At 35.3% G+C, this 27999-nt stretch overlaps 1 protein-coding gene across 3 annotated transcripts; it reads left to right on the top strand.

Annotated features, from left to right (window-relative positions):
* The first annotated feature begins 55 nt into the window (after positions 1-55).
* LOC126817558 (multiple epidermal growth factor-like domains protein 10) lies at positions 56-27278 on the top strand. Of its 3 annotated transcripts, XM_050544619.1 has the most exons (25): positions 56-171; positions 3285-3413; positions 4132-4365; positions 5112-5327; positions 6035-6172; positions 7250-7396; positions 8793-8942; positions 9940-10083; positions 10517-10625; positions 11449-11519; positions 12168-12418; positions 12866-12953; positions 13667-13743; positions 15564-15600; positions 15861-15958; positions 16810-16935; positions 18040-18185; positions 18496-18631; positions 19244-19415; positions 21162-21220; positions 22952-23074; positions 24064-24189; positions 24432-24568; positions 25165-25297; positions 27069-27278. In XM_050544619.1, the coding sequence occupies exons 1-25, from the start codon at positions 93-95 to the stop codon at positions 27138-27140; spliced, it is 3198 nt and encodes a 1065-aa protein (XP_050400576.1). In that variant the 5' UTR covers positions 56-92; the 3' UTR covers positions 27141-27278. The 3 variants fall into 3 exon arrangements, with proteins under 3 accessions (XP_050400576.1, XP_055956434.1, XP_050400577.1); XM_056100459.1 differs by lacking the exon at positions 27069-27278 and having other exon boundaries at positions 25125-25254; XM_050544620.1 differs by lacking the exons at positions 11449-11519; positions 12168-12418; positions 12866-12953; ... (11 more) ...; positions 25165-25297; positions 27069-27278 and having other exon boundaries at positions 10517-10629.
* Positions 27279-27999: the final 721 nt, after the last annotated feature.

Here is a 27999-nt window from a genome sequence, read left to right as displayed (position 1 = left end):
TGTCTGTCATTTGATGATGATACACTATCACATCCTATTTTACATCCGGTTAGAACGATAACAAATCAAACATCGCAGTTTAATGAGATAGAATGGCGATAACATTTCGATGGAATATGTTTGGAATTCAGTTTCTTTTAATATGGACATTATTTACGCCCTTTGTGTCAGGTTGGTACAGAAGAATGAACTTTGTTATTTTAAATAATATAATTATAAACCATTGTTTTGATAAAGGTCCCAATTTCAAGCTAAATGGGGAAAAGTGAAATTTATATTAGTATATTATTGTTTTGTTATTAAGTTGGTAGTTATTAAGTATGTTTCCAAATGAATGCTATTATAATCGTTTCATGGAGACTACAGTTTAGGTTTGTGAAATGAAATGGGGTTTAACGTCCTACTGTTTTGCTCCGAACGTTTAGGTTTGTTTAAACCAATAAGTGTAGTGGAGTGTACGTTTAGGCAAAAAAAGGGTTTGGTCGCTGGGAGCTTGACGATGAAATACACTTTAACACTTTGTCATAAAAACCTATGAGAAATTTTCATTTGGTTGATAATGGATAACCAAGAATAGCTGTGGACATAACATGAAATGAATTAAAATGGGGTTTAACGTCCTACTTTTTTGCACCAACCGGGATGATGAAGACCGAGATTGATTGGGGTGGTATACGGTTTAGGCCCTATAGACCTTGTAAAACATCTGAGTTTTTTAAAAATGAAATTAACACCGACCACTGATGTGTGTTTTAAAAATCGACCTCTATCTGTAAGAATTATGGAGATTTCGTCCAGTGACGTATAAGGAAGTGTGTATCTCAAGCCTATTTTTTATATTGCAAACATTGCGACTTAACTTGGAACTACGAGAATTGATAATATTCTGTTGGCTAATTTTGTCCACTAATTTCAAAATACTTTAATCCGATTGATAAATAGATAATCTCCTACCAGTCTTTTTTGATATCAAAAAATATCAACACAAGTTGATAAAGTAACAAAAAACGAGGCTCTGCCGAGTTTTCTTTACTTTATCAACGAGTGTTGATATTTTTTGATATCAAAAAAGACGAGTAGGAGATTTTATTTATCACCCAATCCCTTCTTACATGCACAAATAGATAAATATAATTCTTTGCTGTAGATTTCACTTTTACTGAACTTTACGGCGTAGTGATACATCATTTTTGGACAGCAATTCAACCATTCTATTGACCCAATGTTTCTATCAAGGTCAATTGAATAACAATAGTTCATTTTTAATTTTAAAAAGTTACTTTTAATAAGAAATGAACTGTTCTTTGAAAAAAAAAAAAAGGGTAGTTCCTTTTCAACTGACCAATCCTAAGGAGATATCGCAGTAGATTATGAAATATATCACACAAGCGACATCTACTGTAGAATGTATTATTGGGTGATAAATCCTAATAACAGTCTGGTGGTAATTTACATATTCTTTCATTATAAAAATGAAATGAAATGAAATGGGGTTTAACGTCATACTGTTCTGCTCGAATTGGGCTAATGAAGATGGGCATACGCCATACAGTGTGCTATGCCAGGGGATCTTTTACGTGCATTCCAATATATACACGGGATTTCGGTTTTTCGTCTCATCCGAAGGACTAGACTGCTGTCCTTGTCAGACCCTCCGTTCTGCACCACTGACAAGAGGAAACCACGTCGGAAAATCTGGATGAACTTTCTCGGCCAATGCAGGGATCGAACACCCGACCTCCAGGCTAGCGAGCCAGCGTCTTAACCAGCACCTATAGCCACCGTGGCTCCTCTTTCATTATAAAAAAATAATCTTTACATCTATTAACATTATTTTACATTTGACATGTTACTCAATTAGACGGAAGATTGATAGTTTGACATATTATTCAGTGATCTGGTAGTAGTGCCAACTAATGGATTTTTTTATATAAAAAAATCGACGCTATTTCGTTGTGTGGTTTAAAATATTGGAATTTAACTAAGTTTAAATTAATAAACAATTCGGGTGATTGCTAATTAATACCTGTCTACTGAATAGACACTCACACCAGCATACTTAAAACCTAACTTGAAATGGATATTTTTTTAACCGACAGGTATGTATTTTGAAAGCCGATAACTTTTTCATTTAAACACAAATTTTATTGCATAAAGTCAAATTTCTTCATACAAACCTAATGCCATAAATTTAGAATGGGATATAGAAAATAAATATGAAACGTAAAAACATGGATATAAAGGCGTATTTGTATTTATCTAGCTTAAAATATCTAAAATATCTTCTTTTTTCATTTTATCGGCCGATTCAGCTGTCTAAGTTGTTTTACTCATCGGTGAGAAATCATAGCTACGCCACAGGCACCGATCCGACAATATATTGTATTATGATATGGATATAAAATGTAATGGTGTTTAACGTCCAACTTTTTTGCATGAGGACAAACCGGTCTACATATGATCACCCGAATCACTAGACACTGTTCCATGCCGGGCCTCCTGGAGAAACCACCCTGGAAAATCCCGACATTAGTGAGCCAGTTCCTTACCCATTCAGACACCGTGACGGCATGGAACTAGGAAAGTCACAGACTGTTTAATGTTGCACAACCCGTACCAGATCAGTGGCCTTGTGATGGTGGAGTACCTTCAAGAATACACCTCGATTCCGGCGCAAAAATCACCTTTACCTTGGACTTGCATTTGACACACACGCCCCCTTTCGGGTCTAAAAATTGAAACTTGAAAGTTGAATTGAAACATAAAAACGAAAGATATAGAAAATGAAAATGATTGTTTCATTAAAAATTTACTGATTAGAAAATACGATGGTAGATACGAAAAAAATCACATCTGAAAATAATGTTGTGCACTATTCTGATATGCCGATTATGACGTCATGATAATCGTACTGAATAACACATAATTCCGCATAATGGCTAAACAAAACCCACAGCTGGGATATTCGGTCATAAATCGGATTTTTTCACGATTTTGACAACTATCACATCCATTATTGGGCGTAATTGCCGTTTTGTACCTGGGCGTGTTGTGTTGCATATGGAATAAGGTATCGACTCTTCTGGTGCAAATATGATAGCAAAAGTGGCAGAAAAGTCACTGTGGCAGTGGCGCATGAGTATTTAGTCCATTTTCACACATCAGTTGGACCAAGACTAGTAATAATTGATTCCCCGGAACTCACGAATTCAGTGCCTGTATTTGTAGCAATCGCCCTTGCATGAAAAATTTTGTTGACTTTCTGGCTGTTCTCTTCTTTTTAGGGCAAACGTTTGGATATGATGGTCGTTATACGTGTCACTGTGGTCAGAATAGAATTTGTGATAGAATTTCAGGAAGATGTCCTAATAATGTATGTGATAGAGGTTGGCATGGAAGTATCTGTCAACAAGGTAGGTGGTTTATAAATTGATAATTGTAAATTTTAGAGTGCTTTATCTATATGGTCATAATAACAATATCAATAGCCCCCTTTACATTACACATTTTAAGCGTATCAGGAAAGTTTCCAAGAGCGCAACGGTTAATCGTTTTGTTGTGTAAACGGGTCAAACATGAGCGTTCGGTGCTGAGAACCGTTCCAATTTGGATTTTTTTTTTATTTTGGCTATTGATTTATTTACTTTTTAAGTTAGTCACTATATGAACTGAGTACCATATTTTATATAACAATAATATTATAAGGTATTGGTAGCAACTGTCAAATGCTATCAACTGAAATTAATTGATTTGCTTAATGATATTAGTTAGGAACACATATCGTTTCGTTATATATTTCCGTTTAGTTTATCGATCAGTAACTAAATTAAATATAAAGACATGTTTAAGAAAAGCCCGTAGTCAGTCTGTTAGTGCCCTTGGCCATCATTTAATGTTATTAATAAAATGTCTGGATAATTGGTAGTTTGAGATAAAGTCGACCAATCATAACCTCCCGTTACCGAACGCGCCACATGATCAAATAAAGTTGAGTAAACAATCGAAAACCAAACGGCATGAAATGTTGGAAAAATTGGAATTTGACATGTTAGATATCTGTATATTATCCTTAATTTGACCATGTCTCATAATTTCATTATAAGTGTTTGCTAATAAAATCTCCAATTTCAGAAAACGTTGCCATCGGAAGAAATACTGTCCAGAGTTCATATTTTAGGAGAGAATGGAAGTCATCAAATGCCAATGATGGAAATAGAGATCAGAATGTAAAACACTCTGGTACACCCCCTGGTGTATGTGCTCATACAAGATATGACCCATATGGTATCCTGACAGCATATTGGGAGGTTTACCTGCGTTCTTCGTTTCCAATAAACCAAATTCAAATATTTTATCGTAAAGGATGTAAGTGCGAAAATTGACAATTAAAGATACATTATGGGAGATTCGATAACGAGTTGGAAGTTCTCACTATAATAGTTAAAAACTAGCTAATGTAAATGCAATTTGCTGAAAATTTCATTCAAATTGATCCACTATGAACCGAGAACAAAGCGATTGAATTTCCGCCTAGCCTTGATCATCATTACTAAAGTCAGTACGATAAACAGCATAGTCTCGATTATTTATTTAATCCTTAAATCGTGTAGGAAAGTTATGAAGTAAATCGGCTCACAATCCACTAAAGTTCGCAGGCTAACGACGCCATCTAGAGTTGATTATGGTCTGGGTAGGTTAATTAATATCTAATTAATAATTTAGATAACATTTCAGGCCTAAAGAAAGACCTGCAATAGACAGATTTAGCTCTTGCATAATGTATGTTTAATCTAGCTCTTTGGTTATGGACATTTAATCTAGAGAACACAAATAACACATTCTGAATGAAGAACAAAGCTTAATTCAGACACACGTCTCAAGATAAATTTTTGGTTACAACCAAATAATCCACATACAAATCTATCTATCCCAATTAATACATGATTGTCCCGTGGATCCTAATATATATTACATTCCGCGGCCAACTGTGGAGCAACGTCTCGTGTTTACTATTTCCTAGTGTAACTTGGCGTAACAGTATTTTCTTTAACGGTATAATCATTTAAAGCTTATCATAAATATTAACAACCTTTAATTTTCTATTCTTTTAGCTTTTACGCGTCTACAAGGATTTCAACTACAGTTATATCTTCGTGGGCAATTTGAGAAGACATGTTACACACAAACTGAATTTCCAACAACTGATATTATTACTGTTGACTGTGGCGGTGCCATGGCTACAGCTGTGAGGTTTTATAATCAAAGATCTCGACCGATAACTTATTCCAACCCATGTGTTGTAGAGCTGTGTGAACTGGAAGTATACGGTTTGTAATATACAGTCAAGCTGTCAAGTTTTATATTCCGAATTTATTTTTTATGCTACCGGAGACACTTTACCTAATCGACAATTCAAAACTTATTCCGACGGGGACGGGGCTATAAACTGGGCCGTCAGTGTGTGAACAAATTGTACAGACTATCTGTGTCCAAACCGCAGTGGCGTCCCTCATAGTTTGTAGTATATAGACTCTATTTTACTAAAATCAGTAAAAGAAACAAAAATAAGTAAAGATTGACTCCCTGTCTGATATTTACATAAATCAGATTAGATTTGTATTAAACACCGTTTGTTTTGTACTTCGGGTGTGTGTGTGTGGGGGGGGGGGGGGGTCTAACGCATGCACGTTAATAAGATGGGTCAACTGGCGTGCTTTCGATTTCCCACCTGTATACGTGACAAGGAGTAGGATGTCCTGTCCAACTTTCTGGGTTTCCCCCAGGTCTTCTGGTTTCCCCCGCTGCTAACGCATAAGTGTATTATTGAAATAAACCATATTAGGCCATTGTTTATATCGCGCGGACGTTGAGTATGTGCGAATAAAAACCTTGAAATTCTGAAATACTCATTAGAACAAGCAATAATAACCCCAAAATTATACATTTCCAATGTCGATGGGATATCTATTTAACATGAACTTGTTATTTATGTTTTAAGATTATTATATGTAATTGTTTTGATGTTTTATTGTAGTTTGTGCCTTGGGAACATTTGGACCTGACTGTTCTTCTCTATGTTACTGTGAAAATCCATCGGAACGTTGTGATTACGTCACAGGTCAATGTACAAGTGGGTGTGCTGTTGGGTATCAAGGGGAAAGTTGTACTCAGAGTAAGTTAGATCCATGTCTATAGTACTGTCATATTCTTTTGTCATATAATGATACTTAGGTTCTCTTTATGTCAGTACTACGGAAGACCACTAGGGTCAATCAAATGAAAAAACAATATCCTGATCATCTTGTAATTACCCTTTCGTTAAAAATTAGTTTCAACTGGTACCTCGAATGTATGAATATAGCCCTTTTTCAAGCCCTCTGGGGTCCATATTTTTGGTGTCAATTCCATACTCAGTGAGATGTACTTTTTCATTTGAAATTGGTTTCGACAGGTACCTTGAATGCATGAGTTCTAAGGGTTACCAGGGCCACACTCAGGGAATGGCCCCCGACAGACGCCCATCTCTGTACATCCCAGGTTATTATGTAGATGGCTATATGGTCAGATATTGGTACCTCGTTCGTCTAGGCTCGACCCTTCATACTTTATACTCCTACCAACTTCATGCACGAATTTTTAAACTGATCAATAGTAAAAATATTTGCTGAGCCGCCAATATCACTGATAGGGATTACAAGGGGGCGAGTTAATCAACAATCGATATTTTCTAAACATATTATTTAAGCAAAAAAGGTATTTAAAGTATAAATGGATGCAAATAGATATCCTGGGTACATAAAATAGTACGAGGAGGCGTAAAATGAGTAAAAGGCACCAATTATGCCCCAACCAGTTTGTATAACTTCGCCCTATTTAAACAAAACACGTGTTATCGACGCCATTATGACGTGACGTCACACGTAGAACTCTACTGGGCCTGACTTCAGCGGTTAAAGAAGGGACACGATATTCCAGTAGTGTTGAATTTCTTGTGGTAGATAAATGATAAATATTAACAAGATTCCTGCCAGATTATTCTATGGTTATAAGGATGGTTGTTTTATTGGTACAAGTGTCTATAACTTATTTTACGTAATTTTGAATGACATTTAGAAGAAGAAATTTGACAAAAATGATTATGGTTAACTTCAGTGATAGTGTATATAATTTCATTGCCATTTTAGGAATTTAAAAATGTACATGTAGTTATTCTAACCATAGATTAAGTTCATAAATAATCTCATTACAGGATGCCCTGATGGATTTTATGGTCGTAATTGTGCACGACGTTGTTCTGATCGCCATTGTTCGAGCTCTACAGCACCATGCGATTATGTTACTGGTGCCTGTGACGCAGGATGTAGTCCGGGTTATATCGGTACTGATTGTACCCAAGGTAAACTATTTAATCTTCTAACATTATGCCCGTCTTCATTAGCCCAGGTTAGGAGCAGAACAGTAGGACGTTAAACCCCATTTCATTTCATTTCATTTCATTTCATTTCATTTCTAACATTATGTGAATAGTAAGTGTAGGGGGACTGCACCACACACCAACAATTACATATTACAAACCCACGGATAAGACAAAATATACAGACATCACAAACAACAAACGTACGTATCAATCTTCAATTTTCCTTTAATTTTGCCCAAACAACACAAATTAGGTCACTTTGTTGCTAACATAATAATTTGCTTGCAGTGGGGGAATCCGGTGATGGGTGTTAGGTAGGAAACCCTACACCGTATCGCATACAAGTGTTAGATGAAGCAAAGACATTTGAATTGAAGAGAAGGCCATAATCTATATCGCACGTGTTAACTCCACTCCCCATCCCTACACGGTTGACATGCAATACACGACACAGTACGGCATCCTACGTGTTAAGTTCACTCCCCACCCCCACTGTTGACAAGCAATACACGACACAGTACGGCATCCTACTACACTATATACGATATGTAATGTTACCCAGTCAAATTGCTAATTTGAAGAGAAAGTGATGACTTGTCAGGAATTATGCGATATTCCCGGTCAATGAATACATATTAAACAAAATTGGTTTAACTAGAATCGCCGGTCCCTAGGCGTTCAGATAGACGGCCCTTTAACAGCCATTTATAGTGAGCGGCGACACGCGCGGAAATTCACAGAATTAGGCGCATTGACGATTTGACCATGTAAGATTGTTGATCTTGCACTCTGATTAGCTACTGAAAATCGTTCGTGCTTGCTTTTCCCAAAATAATCCCTGGATGCAATATTCTGCGCGAACAAAAATTATCGCTTAAAATGTGTAAGTAGAGAATTAATAAAAACAAGGGAATGTACGGACTTTTTCTATTTTTCTCGCTTTCTCTTATCTCGTGAAAGTCAATTCTTTTTATGAATAGTTCATGCCGAACAGATAGCCTCTCACACTCTCATATAACTGTTCGCCTTCAAAAGAATTATTAGTGAGCTGAAAATCGACCGTGTATCTCTTATCGCTTTTTTTCCATACAGTAAAGATAATTTCTGTTTTTCTTGTTTTGCTGCATTAACCGATTCTTCAAATCTTTGTTACGGATTAACTGTAATATTGGTTGACACGAACATTGCCCTTTAATCTATGACCACATAACCAGGTAGTATAACTGGGATACTTGATCTTATTTGCTATACATCATACAACATTTCCAAGGGAGCGGTCTTGGTTGGGTTTTTTTTGGGTTTTTTTAAAAAAATCTTTATGAAATTCGTATTATGATCATAACTGGATGTTTATTATTAAAACATTTTTTAACAGAATGTTCCCAGGGAAGCTATGGAGTAAATTGTTCCCAAGCTTGTACATCACGTCACTGTTCTAATGAATCATCTAGTTCATGCATTAATATAGATGGTAAATGTGATAAAGGATGTAGTCCAGGTTATACAGACATTGACTGTGTTAAAGGTAGGTAGGTTACGATTATCTTTATTAATGCAAGGGGGCGTGGGGGGCGGGGGGTATAAATCACAAACGTAATTAATTAAAATTAAGAGTGCAATAATTTCTTTTCATTTAGTCGTGATCGTGATGTTCTGTTAGTGTTTGGAAGAGTAGACAGTACTTCAATGTGCTATCCCATTATTCTCCACAACGCGCAGCTCAGTGTACTAATACAGACAATTTGATCGGTCAAAAATTTCACGTGATCTGGACGCTGACTTTAACAGAACATGTTAGATATCAATGTAGTATAACTTGCAAATTAAACATCTGATTTTAAATTGTTTAAAGTAGCTAAGTCTCTAACTCAGTATCATCCAAAATCTTCGACATGGAAAACACAAATTATTTGTCGGTTTAAATCAACACTGATGTTGTGATCTTACCGGGAAAAGATGGTCTTCTGATATCCATTATTTAAGACAAAATAAACATTTTACAATTGGTACACGAATCGTGTACCATAATGCGTTTCAGCGCTATTTGTAATAAGGGACTCGAAAAACTAGGCTAGACATATTCCACAAGTCATATCAAACGGTGACGCTATATTCTTATCTGGAGAAGCATGCCCAATAAATACTATCGGTGTAGACTGGAATAACCAGAGGCTAGAGATTGAAATTCGATTGAGAATACTGGCGTATTTCGCCGAACCCAACTGATTAGAAATTACAGTAAAATCAGAAACGATTGAATGTAAATCAATTTATATACATTCATATTACATTATTGTATGTGTTGAGACTTATTTGTGTCAATTTCTAGGTTCCAAATATTAGCGACTTAGCTCCTTTAAGCAGCAATTTTTGATTGGGAACCACGAACTGTCACTGGCATAAACATCTAAGCAACTTGTATTCCATATGATTGTGTCATGGTTTAAGATATCGTAATTTAATCAGATTTAATTTATTTAGAATTTGTGATATATAAATAAATAAATAGGATTATGTTTCAGAATGTGATGATAGTAGGTATGGTGTAGACTGTAAATATAGCTGTGATGATAGGAAATGTGCTAACATGATAGATTGTCCTATTTCTGATGGAAGATGTTCGGGAATTTGTTTAGATGGTTATACATCTGTTGACTGTATGCAAGGTAAACAGAGCATTATACATACATACCGTCATCGTTAGACTGGATGATGCAGAGAAAATAGACGTTAAACCCCATTTCATTTCATCCCTTTAGCGTTTATCTTCCAGTATCTTTTAGGGCAACCTCAAAGAGGTGATCCACCTATTTAAGAATGGATAAATAACGATGACAACTACTAGAATCATCTTTTAAAACAATTTTCTAGACGCCATCATTCAAATGCCACACCACTGTAACTGGTTTTCAAATCGTTTCAGATTACAATGTTTTATATTATGAAACATTCTACAAAATACCATATTGTTGAATATGTGAAACATTCTACAAAACCCCATACTGTTGAATATGGCACATTTTAAATGACATTACATTAACAAAATAGGTACATGTAGAAACATTAATTTGTATTTCTAACCTTGTTATTTTATTACAGCTATCGTTCAAGAAAAGGAACACTCAAATATTGGACTACATGTGGGAATTGGTGTTGCCATATTACTGATAGGAATTGTAATATGTATCATAATATTTATTATACGAAGGTAAAACCAGAAGAATATATACAAAGCTTATGCTAGAGTTTATATCCTTCTCTTTTAGCCATATACCATTTTCTCTTCCACTAAGTTCTTCTGAATGGAACAATCCTTTTTAGGGAAATAGCCTACCTACCTTTAATAACTATGTTTACGATTTTATCTGTTATAACTTTGTAGGTTATTTTTCTGTGTGTTTTGTAGCCAAGTTCTCCTGTCTGTAAAAACATGAAACTCATATACACTATCACCTTTTTATTTACATGTCCTATATTTTTTTTTATTATTTGAACGTCTGCTATTTTATTATTTTGTATATTTTATTTACTTGTCTGATATTTTATTATTTGTGTAAATTTTTTGCATGTCCGGTATTTTATAATTATTTTGTGCATTTAGATGTCTGGTATTTTATTTGCATTCTGATATTTTATTATTTGTGTATTTTATTTATATGTATGGTATTTTATTATTTGTTTGTGTATTTTAATTACATATCTGATATTTTATTATTTTGTGTATTTTATTTGCATATCTGGTATTTTATTATATGCGTATTTTATTTGCATGTATGGTATTTTATATGCATGTATGGTATTTTATTATTTGTGTATTTTATTTGCATGTAGGGTATTTTATAATTATTTTGTCTATTTTATTTACATATCTGATATTTTATTATTTTGTCTATTTTATTTGCACGTCTTACATTTTATTATATTGTGTGTATGATATGCATTTTATTTGCATGTATGATATGTTATTATTTTGTGTATTTTATTTGCATGTCTGGTATTTTATTATTATTGTATATATTTTTTTTTGATAGACGTGAACAGGATGGGATACCAACCTTTGAAACTAAAAAAGCAGTAAATTCTACCATTAATAAGAAACAAGGTAATCACATATTTACAATACGAAACTATCGAAAGGATGGCATAATCGTGTCAAATATATTCGGAATAATATTTAACTAACTGAATATTGTTACTAGGCAGTTATGGTTGATTCAAGGATTACTGTTTGTGGTTATGTTTAGATCATGTATGGGGGGGTTGGATGGCCGAATGGCCGAATAGCTAGCACGTGCGTGCTGTATCATACGGCTTGTCATTGAGTCAACTGGCGTGGTTTCGAATCCCCGGTTGTACGTGACAAGGAGTAGGGTCGCCTGTCCAACCTCGTGGGTTTTCTCCGGGTCCTCCAGTTTCCTCCCACTGCTAAAGACCCCTAATGAAATTAATGAAATAAAATTAACCATATGTTAGTCCCAAAATGACCTAGTTTGTGTCGAGTGGACGGTAAACCCCATTTCTCACGTTTTCTCAGATCATGTATATATGGCTTTTGCACCAAAAGGGTTGGACCACAGGACCAGCTGAGCGAGGATTAACGTCTAAGTTTATATTCCCCAGTAAACCCATGTTGCGATTGCTATTTACTTTTTCTTCTCATATTGTCTATGTTTGATTATATAATTCAGTTGTATTGTAATTCACGAGAAAGGATTAAAAACTAATTATATTTTTATATTATTTGTTGAAGTGATAGAACCAGCATATGAAAACGTTAAAATAATACAAAAGACAACGGAAGATTTCCCAGTGGTGTCAGTTGTACAGGACAATAAATCAGATATCGGTTCTTTGAACTCTTTAATAGATGATGATGATAATACATATTATAATATAGATAAGGATAAAGATATTACAGAAGATAATTCTATACCTATAAAAGATCTTGGAGAATTAGTGGAGGATTTAAAGAGAAATGATTCGTTTCAAACTATTTATAAGGTAAACTCATAATCTAATCGCAAACGCAATGCTCATCCTAGTGTTTCGTTAGATAGATCTACACCCAACAAACACTGTTCTATCGATGCATGTGTTATCTGTATAACAGGTACACCTGTAATCTACCAGCAAATCCAAAATCTCGCTTTAGGTTTTCTTATTGTCTGCTTAAATAAACGCGACGACTTCTCTATTCATGGTTGTCACTCATTAATATTATACATCAAAATGTTTTTGGTTTTCGGGAAATTGACCGAGAAAAGAATTCTGTTGACCTTACATAGATAATTGCTGATGTCTATAATTTTAATTCTAAAAAGATCATATTTACAAACGATTGCGTAGATCTATATAACAATTTAAATAAATTCAACACTTTATTTCTGCCTTATTAAAACCTGACTATTGCAATTGACAATTTTAAATAATGTAAATCTTCTATTAAAGCTTCTTCCGTCTGGTTTTATGGCGGCGTTTGATGTTTCACAGATAACTGAAAACCGTCGAAAGAACCGATATCAGGGCTATTATCCATGTAAGTAAAGAATAAAGATCAAATCTTGTTAATTCCCATCAACTTTAAAATCACAGAGCAGGTGATCAATTTGGGGGGGGGGGGCATAAAGTAGGCCATTTCAAGACTAACCGCGTATCTTTATTCACTAATTTGTAAGGGGCTTTGGTAGTAGGAGGAAACCATGAAATTATAGGGTACCTACTCCTACAAGCCTAGGATGCAAACCATGACACTTGAATCGATCACAGACCTTATGATCTATAATACACCATTCCACGTAGACCATTCGAAATGGGGGGGTTGGATGGCTGAATGGTTAGCGTGCGCGCGCTGTATCATAAACTAGGTCATTTCGGGACTAACAAATGGTTTAATTTTTTTTCAATAATTCGCTTGTGCGTAGGGGTTTTTAGCAGTTGGAGGAAACCGGAGAACCAGGAGAAAACCCACGAGGTTAGACAGGCGACCTTACTCCTTGTCACGTACAACCGGGGATTCGAAACCACGCCAGTTGACTCAATGACAGGCCTCATGATACAGCACGCACGTGCTAACCATTCGGCATCCAACCCCCCTATGTGAGAAACATAATGCAGAATAAGTGATTCAGAATACTAAGATTTTTAAAACATAAAAAATAAATCAGAAGCATAACAGAAAATAATAATTTATAATACTGATAGGATATAGGATAAAAATTGTTACGTATATAGTTTTCCATTATTTTTCAGATGATTATAACAGAGTTACCTTAAAGAAACAAGGTCAAGATCCATATTCTGATTATATTAACGCTAGCTATATGGATGTAAGTTTATTCAGTTTAAATTTTATTGTGTATGTTAGTGTGTTGTTTAGGTGTTTTCTATGACTGTCTTAAGCTTCATTTGTCATTAATAATGTGTTGGAAGTCAAAATTATTGTTTTGGAATTGCTGTGATATAGAATATGATAATATCAACTTTTTAAAATATAATCGCTGTTCCCATCCTCTGACGTTTGTGCGTTGCTTTAAATAGAGTAATGTCCCTTTTGTTAAGTAGACAAGTAATTCTTTCCCCAGACTAATTGACTTCAATGATAAATCCATTACACTTCTTGTCACCTTTTCATAGTCATTATACGATTCAGGAATATTAACCATCAACATAAAGCCTGGCCATTTCAATCGCAAAGGTCGATTTCCGACCCCCTGGACCAACCTGTTTTGAAAGACTGTATCCGTCCTTGAATTATTCAGGGGAATTGTGCTATAATTGTTAATGTAGCAAAATGTTTTGGGGCAAGAACCCGTTGACGGTCACGGTGGTTATTTTTTGTTGTAACGCCATAATCTGTTATGCACTAACTATATACAAAACGGGGAGCCACGGTGGTTCAGTGAGTAAAACGTTGGCTCGCTAACCTTGAGGTCCCGTATTCGATCCCTGCGTTGGTCGAGAAAATTCATCGGGATTTTCCGGCGTGGTTCCGCCTTGTCAGTGGTGCAAGACGGGGGGCCTGGCAAGGGGCAACGTATAGTCATTCGGATGGGATGGAAAACTGAGATCCCGTGTACACATTGGCGTGCACGTAAAAGAATTCGTCGTAGTTGAAATTCGATATAAGAGTAGGCCATAGATAGCACCGCTGTCTGGACAAAATTTCACCTATAGAACACAGTATGGGGCGTATGCCCGTCTTCAATGGGAACAGTAGGACCACGTTTATAACTTGATCGCGCTACTTATTATCCAGTGCTCTCTGGATAATATCTAATCTAGCGCGCAAGATGTATTTTTATACGCCAACATTGTCATATATTGACGTATAGTGTCGTCGACCTTGTCCGTCCGTGACACTCTGCAGGTGACAATTTTTATCCGATTTTGACGATTTGAAATATAGGTTTATATCCCAAAGATCGCGGTGTCTTTCGATTCTGGCCGGATTGTACGAAAAAAGAATCACGTTTTTAGCTTATGCACCCTATGGAGATCATAATTTTTACCCGATTTTAAAAACCGTTCTAATATATTACCGTTACACCATAATGACGGTTGAGTTCGAATTTCGTAAAATTATATGTCCGAATTGCCAATAGTGTAAAGTATGTAATGCCAAGGTTGTGGACCTGATGTTAATGAAACTTAAAACGTATGTTTATAACCCAAAGATCTGGATTCCGTTCCATTTTGGCGCATATTGGACCGTTACTCCTTGGATTATGGTCCATGATTGTACGAAAAATTGTGTTTTTAGCTTGTGGACCCTCTATAGGTCACAAATTTCGTGAAAATTCGACCGAAACTGCCAGACAAAATGGCCGCTCCCCGTACGCAAATAGTTTAAAAGTATGTAATTATCAAGGCTGTTGACCGTCTAGTGGTCACAAAAATATTGTTATCTGATTTTGATGAAACTTAAAATATGTGTTTATATTCCTTTCTATATTGACGCATGTCGGACCGTAACATCCTAGATAATGACCTCTTATTGTACGAAAATCGCTGTCCATCTCTTGCAAAATGTGGGCGTATCTTGCATTGCAACCGCTTGGGTTTTTTTTGCCCTCCTTACCACTATTACCAGACTCCGTACAAATTTGATATTCAACCAACGTATCATTACTCCTTTCTATCATTGTAGAGTTACAAGGCACCCAATTTTTTTATTGCTGCACAAGGTTGGTATTTATAATCAATTAAATATTATCAATAGGATGACATCCGGAAGTTAAAGGTGTACATTAAAACTTTTAAAACATTGTAATCGACTAAATAGATGTGTTATGGATTTCAATAGGTATCAAAAGCATTAAACCAGATATTTGGTACTTTTTTATTTAAGAATTGACCACGGTATATTTCAACAGACAATAGGCACACGGTGATATTGAAAAAAAAGGTATACCATGGATTGTAGACATTCTCTATTTATTTGCAGGAGCTTCAAAGACGACATTAAATAATTTTATCAGAATGATATTTGAGAAGCAATGTGATAAGATTGTCATGTTAACTAATTTATATGAGGGTAGTAAGGTAAGCCGTTAAATGTCAATGGTTATTTAACGTGCACACCAATGTGTACCCGGGACCTGAGTTTTCTATCCGAACGACTAGACGTTGTCCTTGCCGGGCCCTGCACCACTGACAATTTAATATCTTCTGCCTTTGTAAGAAACATCCTACAGTTGCAGGACATTTTCACGAACTCGACATTTACGATCCTAAATATTCTGGTTATATTCTGTGTCTAGAACTATAATCTAATATTGGTCAGTGGATCCTGAATTTAGATTGTTTTCATAAGATCAAGACATATAATTTCAAATAAATGAAAAGAAAGGGGGGTTTAAAGTCTTACTTTTCTGCACCAACCGGCTAAGGGGCTAAGTGATGGGGGCGCAATGTCGATTTTTGCTTCATGGTTTTGAGTTTTTGAGCCCGTTGAGTTTTTGCACCCCCTCGCAAATGGCAAAAAAAATTACGCGGTTCCAATGCAATTTTCAACATTATAATCATAAACATAATGCCCAACCAGTGTCAAACATATACCGGGGGTCAGATATGCTACAAATCAACTCTAGCATGTTTAACACAGCCCAACATTACTCGGTGGCACTGGGAGGAACTGCCACCCCACCCCCTCCCCGAACACACATATGGATATATTTTATGGGGGGGGGGGGGCGGACGGTCACCAAGCCCCTAAGTCGCGCTAATAAAACGGTCTAATGAATAATAAAACTCATTTCTTATGTTCACTATTTGTAACTATCGAATTCTTTGGTTCAGTTGAACATTTTCAAACTATATTCACCTCTTGGTGTATTGGTCCTGGTGATAAGTCAGAGAAATTTTTTCTGTCAACTAAAACATTCTGTTTTCAGCATAAATGTGAACAATACTGGCCGGATGAAGGAAGTAAGATGTTTGGAGAATTGGAACTTACTCTAATAAGTGAAGATGTTAGAGCTAACTATATTTGTAGAAAAATAAAAATCAACCATCAACGGGTATAAAAAGATTTAAATGATATGTAACCTAAAAGTTAAGCATGCAAGCACGGATCTGATTTTACAGTGTCATATTTAATCTTTGCTAATTAGGCTGATTTAAAATCAAAGAAACTATATGACGTCCATATTGGTTCCAGTCATTAGATCCAATTCGTTATTATTTAAATTACTGTAGGGCTTGGCACCATTATAAAGTCTTGTAGTCATTCTTGAATTGCTTTCTAAAACCCAACATTTAACATTGAAAATTCCTTTTAAGCTTGAAGTTTGAATGTTGAAGGTTAGAAATTGCATCAGGTGTTAGTTTACAATATGTCGAAAACCAATTACTAGTGTAAATAATCACTTTATACTTTTAATTGGAACCCCTCAATAAGTTTTGTATCCGCTTGCTTTGATTGCTGAAAAATGTCTGACCTTCAAACAAGTTGATGATCTTTGTGGAAAATGTTACTGCCATCTGAAATAATAAAAAAACCATCAATTCTATCCGCCATCTTCACACACATGATTCTGTTAGAGCTCTCGCCTTGATTATTACTGAATTAATCTTCTTAATAGTCGTCCTCGAAATTAATTAAATTTATAGTCTTCAACAAATCGAAAATTTCACAGCAAAAATGGTCAGATCTTAATATCGCTGAATACTAACCCCAGTTCTCCAAGCCATTTCTGTTAATGCTCGGATAGGCTTTAAAGTACAAGCTCCTGACCTGACAAGACAGTTGCGTTCAAACAATCTCAATCAGCTAAAGATTCGAGAGTCGAAACTTGCAAACTTTGGATGGAAAAAAAGATTTGCTGTAGCCACTGCTGAAAATGGAATTCACTCCCAGTTGAACTTCGTTTTCAGACCTCTTCGTCAATCGATCTCCAAACACCGCCCATCGGACGTTTTTGCGAAATGTGCTAAATATTGACTTCTAAGCAATGTAATCCCCTTTGCAATATAACCACAATAGCATTACAAATTTATGACAATGCCCCCTCCAACCCTCGAAAGTAAATACAAAAAACAAATCCGTGGCTAGATCTAGAAACAACTCCACGGGATATGTGCTATCGACCTTCATGTGTATTTTGAATGTTCACATATTTCAGACAGGTAAAGAACACGAGACCATGTTGTTCCATTTTACAGCTTGGGCTGATCATGGCGTACCGGATATAGGAGATTTATTAGATTACCTATATCGTGTTCAAGAATATAAATCAGATTCAAAATCTCCTACTCTAGTTCACTGCAGGTGGGATCTTTAATTGTAGATTTATGGTTCTGAACTAATGATAAACAAGATCTAATAACTAAAAGGGCGTGGCATTCAAGTCTAGTATTAATCTAGGATTCGACAACGGTCATTTATTTGATCATATGAATTTGTTGTCTCGGTAAATCCTATCCATGAATTCCAAATTAAGTAATTCGTGTTCATAACACCCTTACTTATTAATAGAGCAAGTCATAAAATTAAAAGTGCCAAATGCCACATAATTAATTTATTAACGTTAAAAATAGACTCATTTATATATTAAATAATTTATTGTGTTTATCTTCAGTGCTGGTATAGGACGGTCTGGTGCATACATTGCTTTAGACAATCTTCTAAAAGAAGGAAAAGCAACAGGACGAATAGACATTAAAAGATGCATAATAACAATGCGCGCACAGAGAAAAAATATGATTCAAACAGCGGTCAGTATTTCTTTTTATAGCTAATCGGATCAAGCAAGGGACATATCATAATCCCTATCCGTCGTACGCCAGTTAACTTTTCACATTCTTGACTGATTAACTTTTTCTTGTACTTGATGAATTTCTTCTGAATTTGGTAGTTGTGTTGTTCCGTGTGTCAGATTTGTTTAAAAAGAATTCACCGTGGCTCTTAACTAAGGACTGGTTGGGCTCACCTTAGACTTGTTCACGTGTTTTCGACTACTTCTGTTAAACTACTATTCGGGTTTTAATCAAATTGTGTAGGTATGTTGTGGGATATAGGTGTAACGCGGCCCTAATTAAAGGAACATTTACTTACCTTTTCGACTAATTCACCGCTTCTAGATTAAACTAAACCAAAGTAGTTAAGTGTATTGTTTAGGTGGTGTTTGTCTAGATCTGCAGTTGCTCGGACCCATAGAAACGACGCACGGGCGAATTTGGACGTTTTCGACTTCATGCACACCAATTTGCACATTTCTTTGGAGTTTTAGAACTCGACCCTGATTAATGTATAACAAAACTTACATGTCAACAATTTTAAACAATCTATTTTTATTGAACTACGAACATAATATAATTTTTTTCTAGAGTCAACTACAATTCGTATACGAAACACTCGCATATTACTTTAAACAAGGAAAGACGAGTGTTAGCTGTAAAGAATATGAAGCCATGTCAAATGATACTGATACGTCATATATTAGCTTGAATTTAAACCCAGTAATACAGTTAAATGAAATAAATAGTGTACAAAGAAATGGTATGTATATTTGTTATATAAAATAAAAGTGGAAGTAGCCCCTCAGATATAAATGAAATGGATTACTAGCAGACATTCATTTAATATAAGTTAAGGCCAAACCAATAGAAGTTTTTCAATTTCAGTGTGGCGTATTATGTCGTCAGTCTCGTCACCCTGTCCGTCAACAATAATGAGTGGACGAACCCTTTCATGCCACCACCACTCCTTCAGAAATATAACATTCCAATTGGTTTGACCTAATGATTTCAAATCTTAATAACAAAATCAATCATTAGTAAAGTGGCGTGGTTTCGATTCCCGATTGTACGTGACAAGGAGTAGGGTCGCTTGTCCAACATGGTGGGTTTGCTTCGGGTCCTCCGGTTTCCTCCCACTGCTTAAGACACCTACTCGCAATCGAGAAATTAAATTTAACTATATGTTAGTCACGAAAAGATCTGGTTTGTGTGAGTGGACGTTAAACCCAAATGACAGTTGAGCACATTTTGATTGCATGCAAGCATACCAAGGAAATCAGATTATACGATTATCTTTGGCAGTCACTAGATTATCAGAATTTATACAGTAAAGTGCTAAACTTTTTTTTTAAAGAGACATATATATTTTTATATTAAATTCTGGTTGTATATGTAATATTATTTTTCAGAAGTGGTGCGGGTTTCTTGGGTTTTGTTTTTTTTTTTCTTCTTTTTTTTTAAGTACCTTAGATATTTTAACTTAATTTACTAGTCTGTGATATCAGTTTTAATAAAGTATTGTGATTTCATTTACTTTTTCCTTTGTTGAACACCATATATTTGGCGTTAGTGCTCACATGCCATAAAACATTTCATTCCATAGAAGCTTTCCCATAATTCTCCATTCTGCATAATACGTTGTTCTGTATACTAGTACAGACAATTTGATTGGTCAACCAGTTCACGTCAATCTCTAACAAAACATCTGAGATGGTAATGGAGTAGAAAAACATGAAACTTTATTGACACGTGATTTTAATGAAATTATCAAGAAACCTATATAAACTATGTTTCGTCTAGAATATAAATGTGTTTCGTCTAAAATAGATTTGCGGCATTACTAGGTATTCATTTTGAGTAAATCAAGTTAAGTTATATTTATTTGCAATGATTGGTTAAATGTAGGTCTGAAAGAAGAAAAGGACTCGTGTTTCATTTAAAGCTTCATGAATATTGATTTTGTGTCCAGAAGTTTGTCGAAGCCTTTTAGTTTTACCGATTTATACTCCAGGGAATCTTTCGGTCTATATTATACTGGTCATTCGAAATTCACAGCATACCAAATACAGGGTATTGTGCCTCAAAGCTGACTGACATTGATAAGCAATGTAACTATATAGAAGGTCTTACTTTTAAAGGCACACCAAACTAGATCATTCATCTATATCTCTAAAATCAAACAAACGTACTATCCTAATACAAAACCGTTGGTATTATGTAACCAAGCACATCTTAAAATATAAAAAAATCTTCATGAAGATTAGACTTCCCTGTGCTTTAGGGGAATTTGACTAAGACAAGTGATGTGAATTTATTAGAAACCACTGTCAAATTTAGGATACAATCGGTCGATCTGAATAAAGTTTGAACCATAATGTATTTTAGATACATTTCCTTCCGATTAGATTTATCTTGAAGTCTGTATTTAAACTATATGCTGGCATGTTGAAGCTTTAAGTAATAGTAGAAGTATTACTTGTTAATATCGAATCTTATCCTTTTTCAGCTGAAAGTCACAAAATATTCACTCCAGGTAAACCTGATTTACAGGTATTTAGAACACAGGTAAATCAGTAAAACATCTTTTATTCCGTAGGATCCTATCTAATACATCTTTAAGAAATAGGTCATTTTCTCTTACAAATTCTGTTTATTGTATTCTTTAAACTCATTTAATCTTATTAACGATCTTTCGGTGAAATTTATATAAAAGGGTCATTCAAATGAATCGTTTGTGTTATACGTTGGCTCGCTAATCTGAAGGTTTCGTGTTTGATCACTGCCTTCACCAAGAAAGTTCACCGAGAATTTTCGGTGTGGCTCCCCCGTGTCAGTGATGCAGGACGGAGGCCCTAGCAAGAGACAACATATACTGTAGTCGTTCGGGTGGGACAAAATCCCGAGGTCCCGTGTACACATGGGCTTACACGTAAAAGAGCACTTGACAGTTAGAATTCGATATAAGAGTAGGCCGTGGTATCGCTGTCCGGGCAAAATTTCCCACATAGCACACTATTTGCTGTATGCCCGTCTTCATTGGCCCTGTAGGAGCAGAACAGTAGGACGTTAAACCCCATTTCATTTCATACCCATTCCTATCGGTGCAGAACAGCAGAACTTTAAATCCCATTGCATTTTCATTTCATTTCATTTGTGTTAGTTCAATTCTAATTTATTTTGAAATCTTTGGATAATGTGAAATTCATGTGTGAGAAGTAATGACAAAATGCTGTGATAGCGATGAATAATATCTTGATTGATGACGACCATAGAACGTTAAGGCGAATTTTAGTATAATTTTGAATGTAAATTACAAAACAACACAATATATTTCCAAAATAACAGTTCTCGGACAAATTGGTATTTTGTCTTTTTGTTTTCCAGTTTAAATTTAGCAGTGTTTATCAGTCTGTTTTGGGGAAATGAATGTTCCTAAAAATAAAAATGTTCCATTTTGTTTTTGAATATTGGTTGAAACTGTAGCTACCATACATTCTTGCTCAAAACATCTCGGTTACACTGTGAATCAATTTTTTTAAAAATTTACTTTTTTAATTTACTTGTGCGGAAAAGGTATTAGTTACATTATCAGTGATATTAGATCATTGTTTTAATACTTTACTATAAAATAAGGTGATAAAATAAATCTGGACGAGATTACATTATCAATGATATAAAAACATTTTATTACTTTACTAGACACGAAAGGAAAGTGTTAGTGATATTATCAGTGATACTAAATAATATTATTACTTTACTAGTGACTGTGGAAAGGTACATGTATTGGTTATATTATCGGTGCTATTAAATCACATCATTACTTTACAAGAAAAGTATTTTTAGTTAACTGGCCATGAAATAAAATGAAGTGAAATGGGGTTTAACGTCCTACTGTTTTGCTTACTGGTCATGAAAGAAAAGTATAAGTTATATGTCAGTGATATTAAATCATAGTATTAGTCATATTATTTATTGACTAGTCATAGTAGAAAAGTATTGGTTATAGCATCAGTTAATATTAAATCATAGTATTACTTTACTAGTCATGGAAGAAAAGTATTGATTATAATTATTATCAGTGATATTAAATCATAGTATTACTTTACTAGACATGAAAGAACAGTATTGGCTATATTATCAGTGATTATAAATCATATTATTATTGCTTTATCAGTCATGAAAGAAAAGTATTCCTTGTATTATCAGTGATTTTAAATCAAGGTATTACTAGTCGTGGTAGAACAGTATTGGTTATATTGTCAGTGATATTAAATCACATTATTATTACTTTACTAGTCATGGAAGAAAAAAATTGGTTATATTATTAGTGATGTTAAAGGACATGATATGGAATCATTGTGGAATTTAATCAGAGATCAGGAGAGTCGAGTTGCAGTATTTCTGTTAGATCACAGCAAGGTATTTTATTAAAGGTTTAAAATTAACTATTTTTTCTAGACAATTAAAGCGATTATTATGAATGTAATAAAAAACGTAATAAACACAGACTGGCTTATGTATGGCAGAGTTCAAAGTACTTTACAAAATATCCTGATCCATTTGTTTTTTCTCAAGTATAATGACGAGAGGTGCTTACGTATTTAAACAGATGAATGGTGTTTTTAGACGTTCATGTTTTAAGTGACAGTATATTGGACTGGTCGCAGCCCCTGTCTGCCCGTATAGTAAATACATGTAAATCAACTACAGGACGGAGATATTTTTATCTATACAAATTGTTTAGCTCAGTATATAACACATCGTTAATCTTTACGGATAATTCGCCATACGAGCATTCAAATTCCACGGAAATATTGTCGAAACCATAGAAATATAAAACTCCCAGGATTGATACCGGTGTGGACCGAGCAAGTTCTTCTGGACTTTCTGGGGGGTTCCCTTTGTTAGTGTTCCAAGGCTGAGGGCCTGACAGAGCTAATAGTCGTTCGGATGGGACGAAAAACCGAGAACCCATGTATACCTGGTATGCACTTAAAAGATCCATTGACAGTTGGCATTGGAAATATGAGTAGGTGGTAGCGCGACTGTCAAGGCAAATATTCCCTTTTAGTATACCGCATTGTGTAGGCTAGATGGAACAGAAAAGTATGACATCAAACCCAATTGCATTTCATTTCGTCTAGTATCAATGGTCATACGGAGATTCTCGTATTGTCTTATGTTATGCCGAGTAAAAATGAATATCACATCGTAGTTAAAATTATGCAGAATACTTTGTTAACAATCACTGGATACGCGAACAGTCAGTCAGACAACAAGTTACTAAACACAATAGCTGCTATTTTGCCCAGAATATTGGCTTGAGTGAATGCGACTAAACTGCCAAGGATCAGCCAATGAATAATTAATGTATTTGTCAATTACAGTTAGTTATTTTTATATTACAGAGCATCGCCTCTTTTCTTCCAAAATCTGGAAAAAAGACACGAGCCGGAAGTATACGTGTGGCATCAATGGTTGAAACCTCTGCAGTGGAATATACAAATATGTATACAGTCAATACAAAATTGGAGGTAAAAATATTACATATGTATCTTTGAATAGTGTTAGCCTTCTAGGTGATCACATTTACTGAATGGAGAGGTAAGCCTCCGTGGACCACCCTACCTATGTGAACCTACCTTGACCACTCCAACCTCCCTCGCCTATAGATCTGGAGACCGTTGAAAACGAAACGAAACGAAACAGAAACAAAATTTGGATCAGTGTAACAAAATATTTTGGCAAAGCAAACATAAATATGTTCTATTTACAGGAACTGGTTGACAATTGTAGAGTTTTATCGGTTGACTTGCAAGAAGGGTTTCAGCTATCTCAATTACAGCTACCCCAGTTAATCGATCAGATTGATACACTGGACAATACTAAAGATCCGGTTACAGTTATTACGAGGTAATATTATTATATCGATATCATTTATATATTACAAAACTTATTATTCCTAGCATAATTATTGACCTGCAGTAGATTATACATCCCGTCAGATTGTCTTAACCCTTCGTTGGCTGTATGTTCATCGCCGACAAACCATCGGGTTAAATATTCGTGAAAGGCATGCAATCGTCAAAGAAACGTGTATAACCAGAATTAAATGACGAGAAGTTCTTTAGTGCGTTTTGCCAGACAGAAATGAAATGAAATGTCGTATAGTGTTATTCCTTTCTGCACCGACAGGGCTGACGATGCCGGACATACGCCACTTTTAGGGGTACACGGACCTCGGGTTTTCGTCCGATACGAACGACTAGATACTGTCTTTGCTAACATATATATATATTTTATATTATAGTGATATTAATATATTTTATTACAGTGATGATATTATATTTATATTACAGTGATATTAATATATTTTATATTACAGTGATAATAATATTATATTTTATATTACAGTGAAATTAATATATTTTATATGACAATGATAATAATGTTATATTTTATATTACAGAAGTTTTACAGTGATAATAATATTATATTTTATATTACAGTAATATTAAACATGCTGCTATTTTTTGTATTGTAAGAAACATACTAGAAAGAATAAAACTTGATAATGAAGTGGAGATTTTCAACACAACAAGACAGATTTTACAGTCTTTAGATGGATTTTTTATTAGCCAGGTATATGTTTTTTCTTCTGATTTTATTTCGTGTGAGCCCGTTTCCGAAGCTTTGGGATCTGAAATTCAAGTCCAGGGGCCTGTTTCACGAAATTTTAACTAAGATAAAATCCAAATTTTATTAATTTGATTGGATAATATTAGACTGATTTTAGTGCTTAGCCAATCAAAATTGAAGTATCTACTAAAATTTGGATTTTAACTTTAGTTAAAATTTCGAGAAACAGGGCCCAGACTATCGATCCATTCAGCTATAAGTTATGATGGGTATTGTGCACGAAGTAGGGTAGTTTTATTATATCTATACAACCTGATATAACAGCTCTATATGTCTATTGTACTTATACTGAGTTTTTGATACAATAGTGGGGGGGGGGGGTGGCCGAATGGTTAGCACGCGCGCGCTGTATCATACGGTCTGTCATTGAGTCACCTGGCGTGGTTTCGATTCCCAGGTTGTACGTGACAAGGAGTAGGGTCGCCTGTCCAACCTCGTGGGTTTTCTCCGGGTTCCTCCGGTTTCCTCCCACTGCTAAAGACCCCTACGCGCAAGCGACTTATTGAAATAAAGTTGAACATGTGTTAGTCCCAAAATGACCTAGTTTGTGTCGAGTGGACGTTAAACCCCATTTCTCTCTCTGTCTCTCTGTCTCTCTCTCCCTCCCTCCCTCTCTCTCTCTCTCTCTGATACAATGGATATTTCCATGACTCTTTTCACATCACTATTTAAAAACTCATTTTCAAGACCAGACGTGCGTTATCTTCACACCATTTCCGTATGACAAAGTGACGTTTGAATGCTATTACTGGCTTGGTACTGTGTATCAATCACTGTAATTATTACATTATTGAAATATAGTATAACATTGTGTTTACAAACCTGTGTTTCAAGGCCCGGTCACGTGGTTTCATTCTATTTTCCGTGACCGTTATTTCAAATTTGACATAGAAAAAAAAATCAACCCCGCTTGAAATTTCGTTTGCTATTTTAACATACTCCTCGTGGTGTTTCGTTTGATTAGACCTAATCCCACTTAATACTGCTGTAATGAAAACGAATTTCTGTTCCAAATTATGACTGGTCAATAGTCCGATTAACAACCAATAGCTAACTGCGTAACAATATCATAATGCTTTAAACAGAGCTCCAAATTGGACCAAATATGTTTACGTAACCTTACGTCATGACCCACGATTTTATTATGCCTAATTAACCAGTGCATATCAGAATATTGCAGAAAAACTAATTGCGTGACAAACTAGGCTATCAAAACGAATACAATGTAAACAATACTGTTTGGAGACGAATATTACTTTCATCGTTTTTAATACCTTAAATCACTGTCCAAAGTTATGCCATATTGCTGTACTTGGGATAGATTTGATTGAACGGGAACAATAGTCACACTCCCTCAAAAGCTCAAGCATCAGAAGCCAATCCAGCAATGGCCAGAGAGGGATTTCTCAGGCCATTGCTTCAGGAATATGCATCTTCCTCGGCTTTGCCCAATTGTGTTTGAAACATACTTCCATTTTCTAGTCATAAGGGTGGGGGATTTAGAGCAATAACCTACGGACTCTCTTCATCTAAACCCGGCATTGGGTGTGTAAATGTCAACTATTGAGATGGGGCTCCTGCCCACCCCTTCCCTAGCATGTGATCTTATTTTGTAAATTGACCTGTTGTGTATATTTCATCGGGATGATTATAGTTGGTTTCACAAGACAACAAGGTTATATATCTAATACATGCTTGTATATTTTTTATTCAGGATGAATACGATTGGTTTCACAAAATGGCTCAAGACTACATATCTAATACCAATGTATATGAAAATTTTTGAATGTCCATATCTCAAGACTACATATTATCTAATACCAATGTATATGAACATTTTTGAAGGTCCATATCTGATGTTGCGGTTTTCTGTAGAATGATTATAATATGCTTAATTTTAGTTAAATAAATCCCATTCATTCTGTAGATGTCTATAAATGGCTAGTCTCGATCGCTGCAGTTCAAATGGCATCAAAACCAACAATATTGGTTTGGACAGTTTTTTAACGGCTTTTTTTCAAATTTGGTTTGCAGTATATGGGTCGTTAAATGTAACACCTATGAATATCCAGTGTTCCACAACCTTCCCTTCCGGAGTTTTACCACTTTTCTGAAAAGCCTGTGAACACGATAGAGGCTGTGCAATTTTTATACGCCCACAATTTCATGTGCACGTATATATTGCCGTCGCTCCTGTCCGTCCGTCCGTCCACAATTTGTTTCTGGACACTCTACAAGTCAAAATTTTGACGAAACTTGAAATATCTCCAAAAGATCTTGCTTCCTTTCTATATTGGCATGTATCGGAACGAAACCTTGTGGATTATGGCCCCTGAGCTAGTGAACACTCTATAGGTCACGATTTTTATCCAATTTTAATGCCATTAGGCTGTAATTTGGAGAGTTACCTCTGCAGGAACTGGGGGAGAACATATAAAACTTTCCAGGAGCTAGCATGACTTGAAGGGGCCAAGACAGTGGGGTTCATTTCTGGGTTCTTTGGCAATTCCGTGCCTTTTCAGTCTATTCTCATGTATCCCCCGTCCTATCTGTAATGAGGAAATGCGGCCCTCCACAGTTGACTAAAAAAATGGTCTCATTGGCCATCGAAATAAGGTCATATTAAAATTTCAGGCTGGCAGCTG

This window comes from Patella vulgata, chromosome 4, assembly GCF_932274485.2.
Source record: "Patella vulgata chromosome 4, xgPatVulg1.2, whole genome shotgun sequence".
Lineage (NCBI taxonomy): Eukaryota > Metazoa > Mollusca > Gastropoda > Patellidae > Patella > Patella vulgata.
The sequence above is the reverse complement of the archived record's forward strand: the minus strand, read 5'-3'. Positions and strand labels throughout refer to the sequence as shown.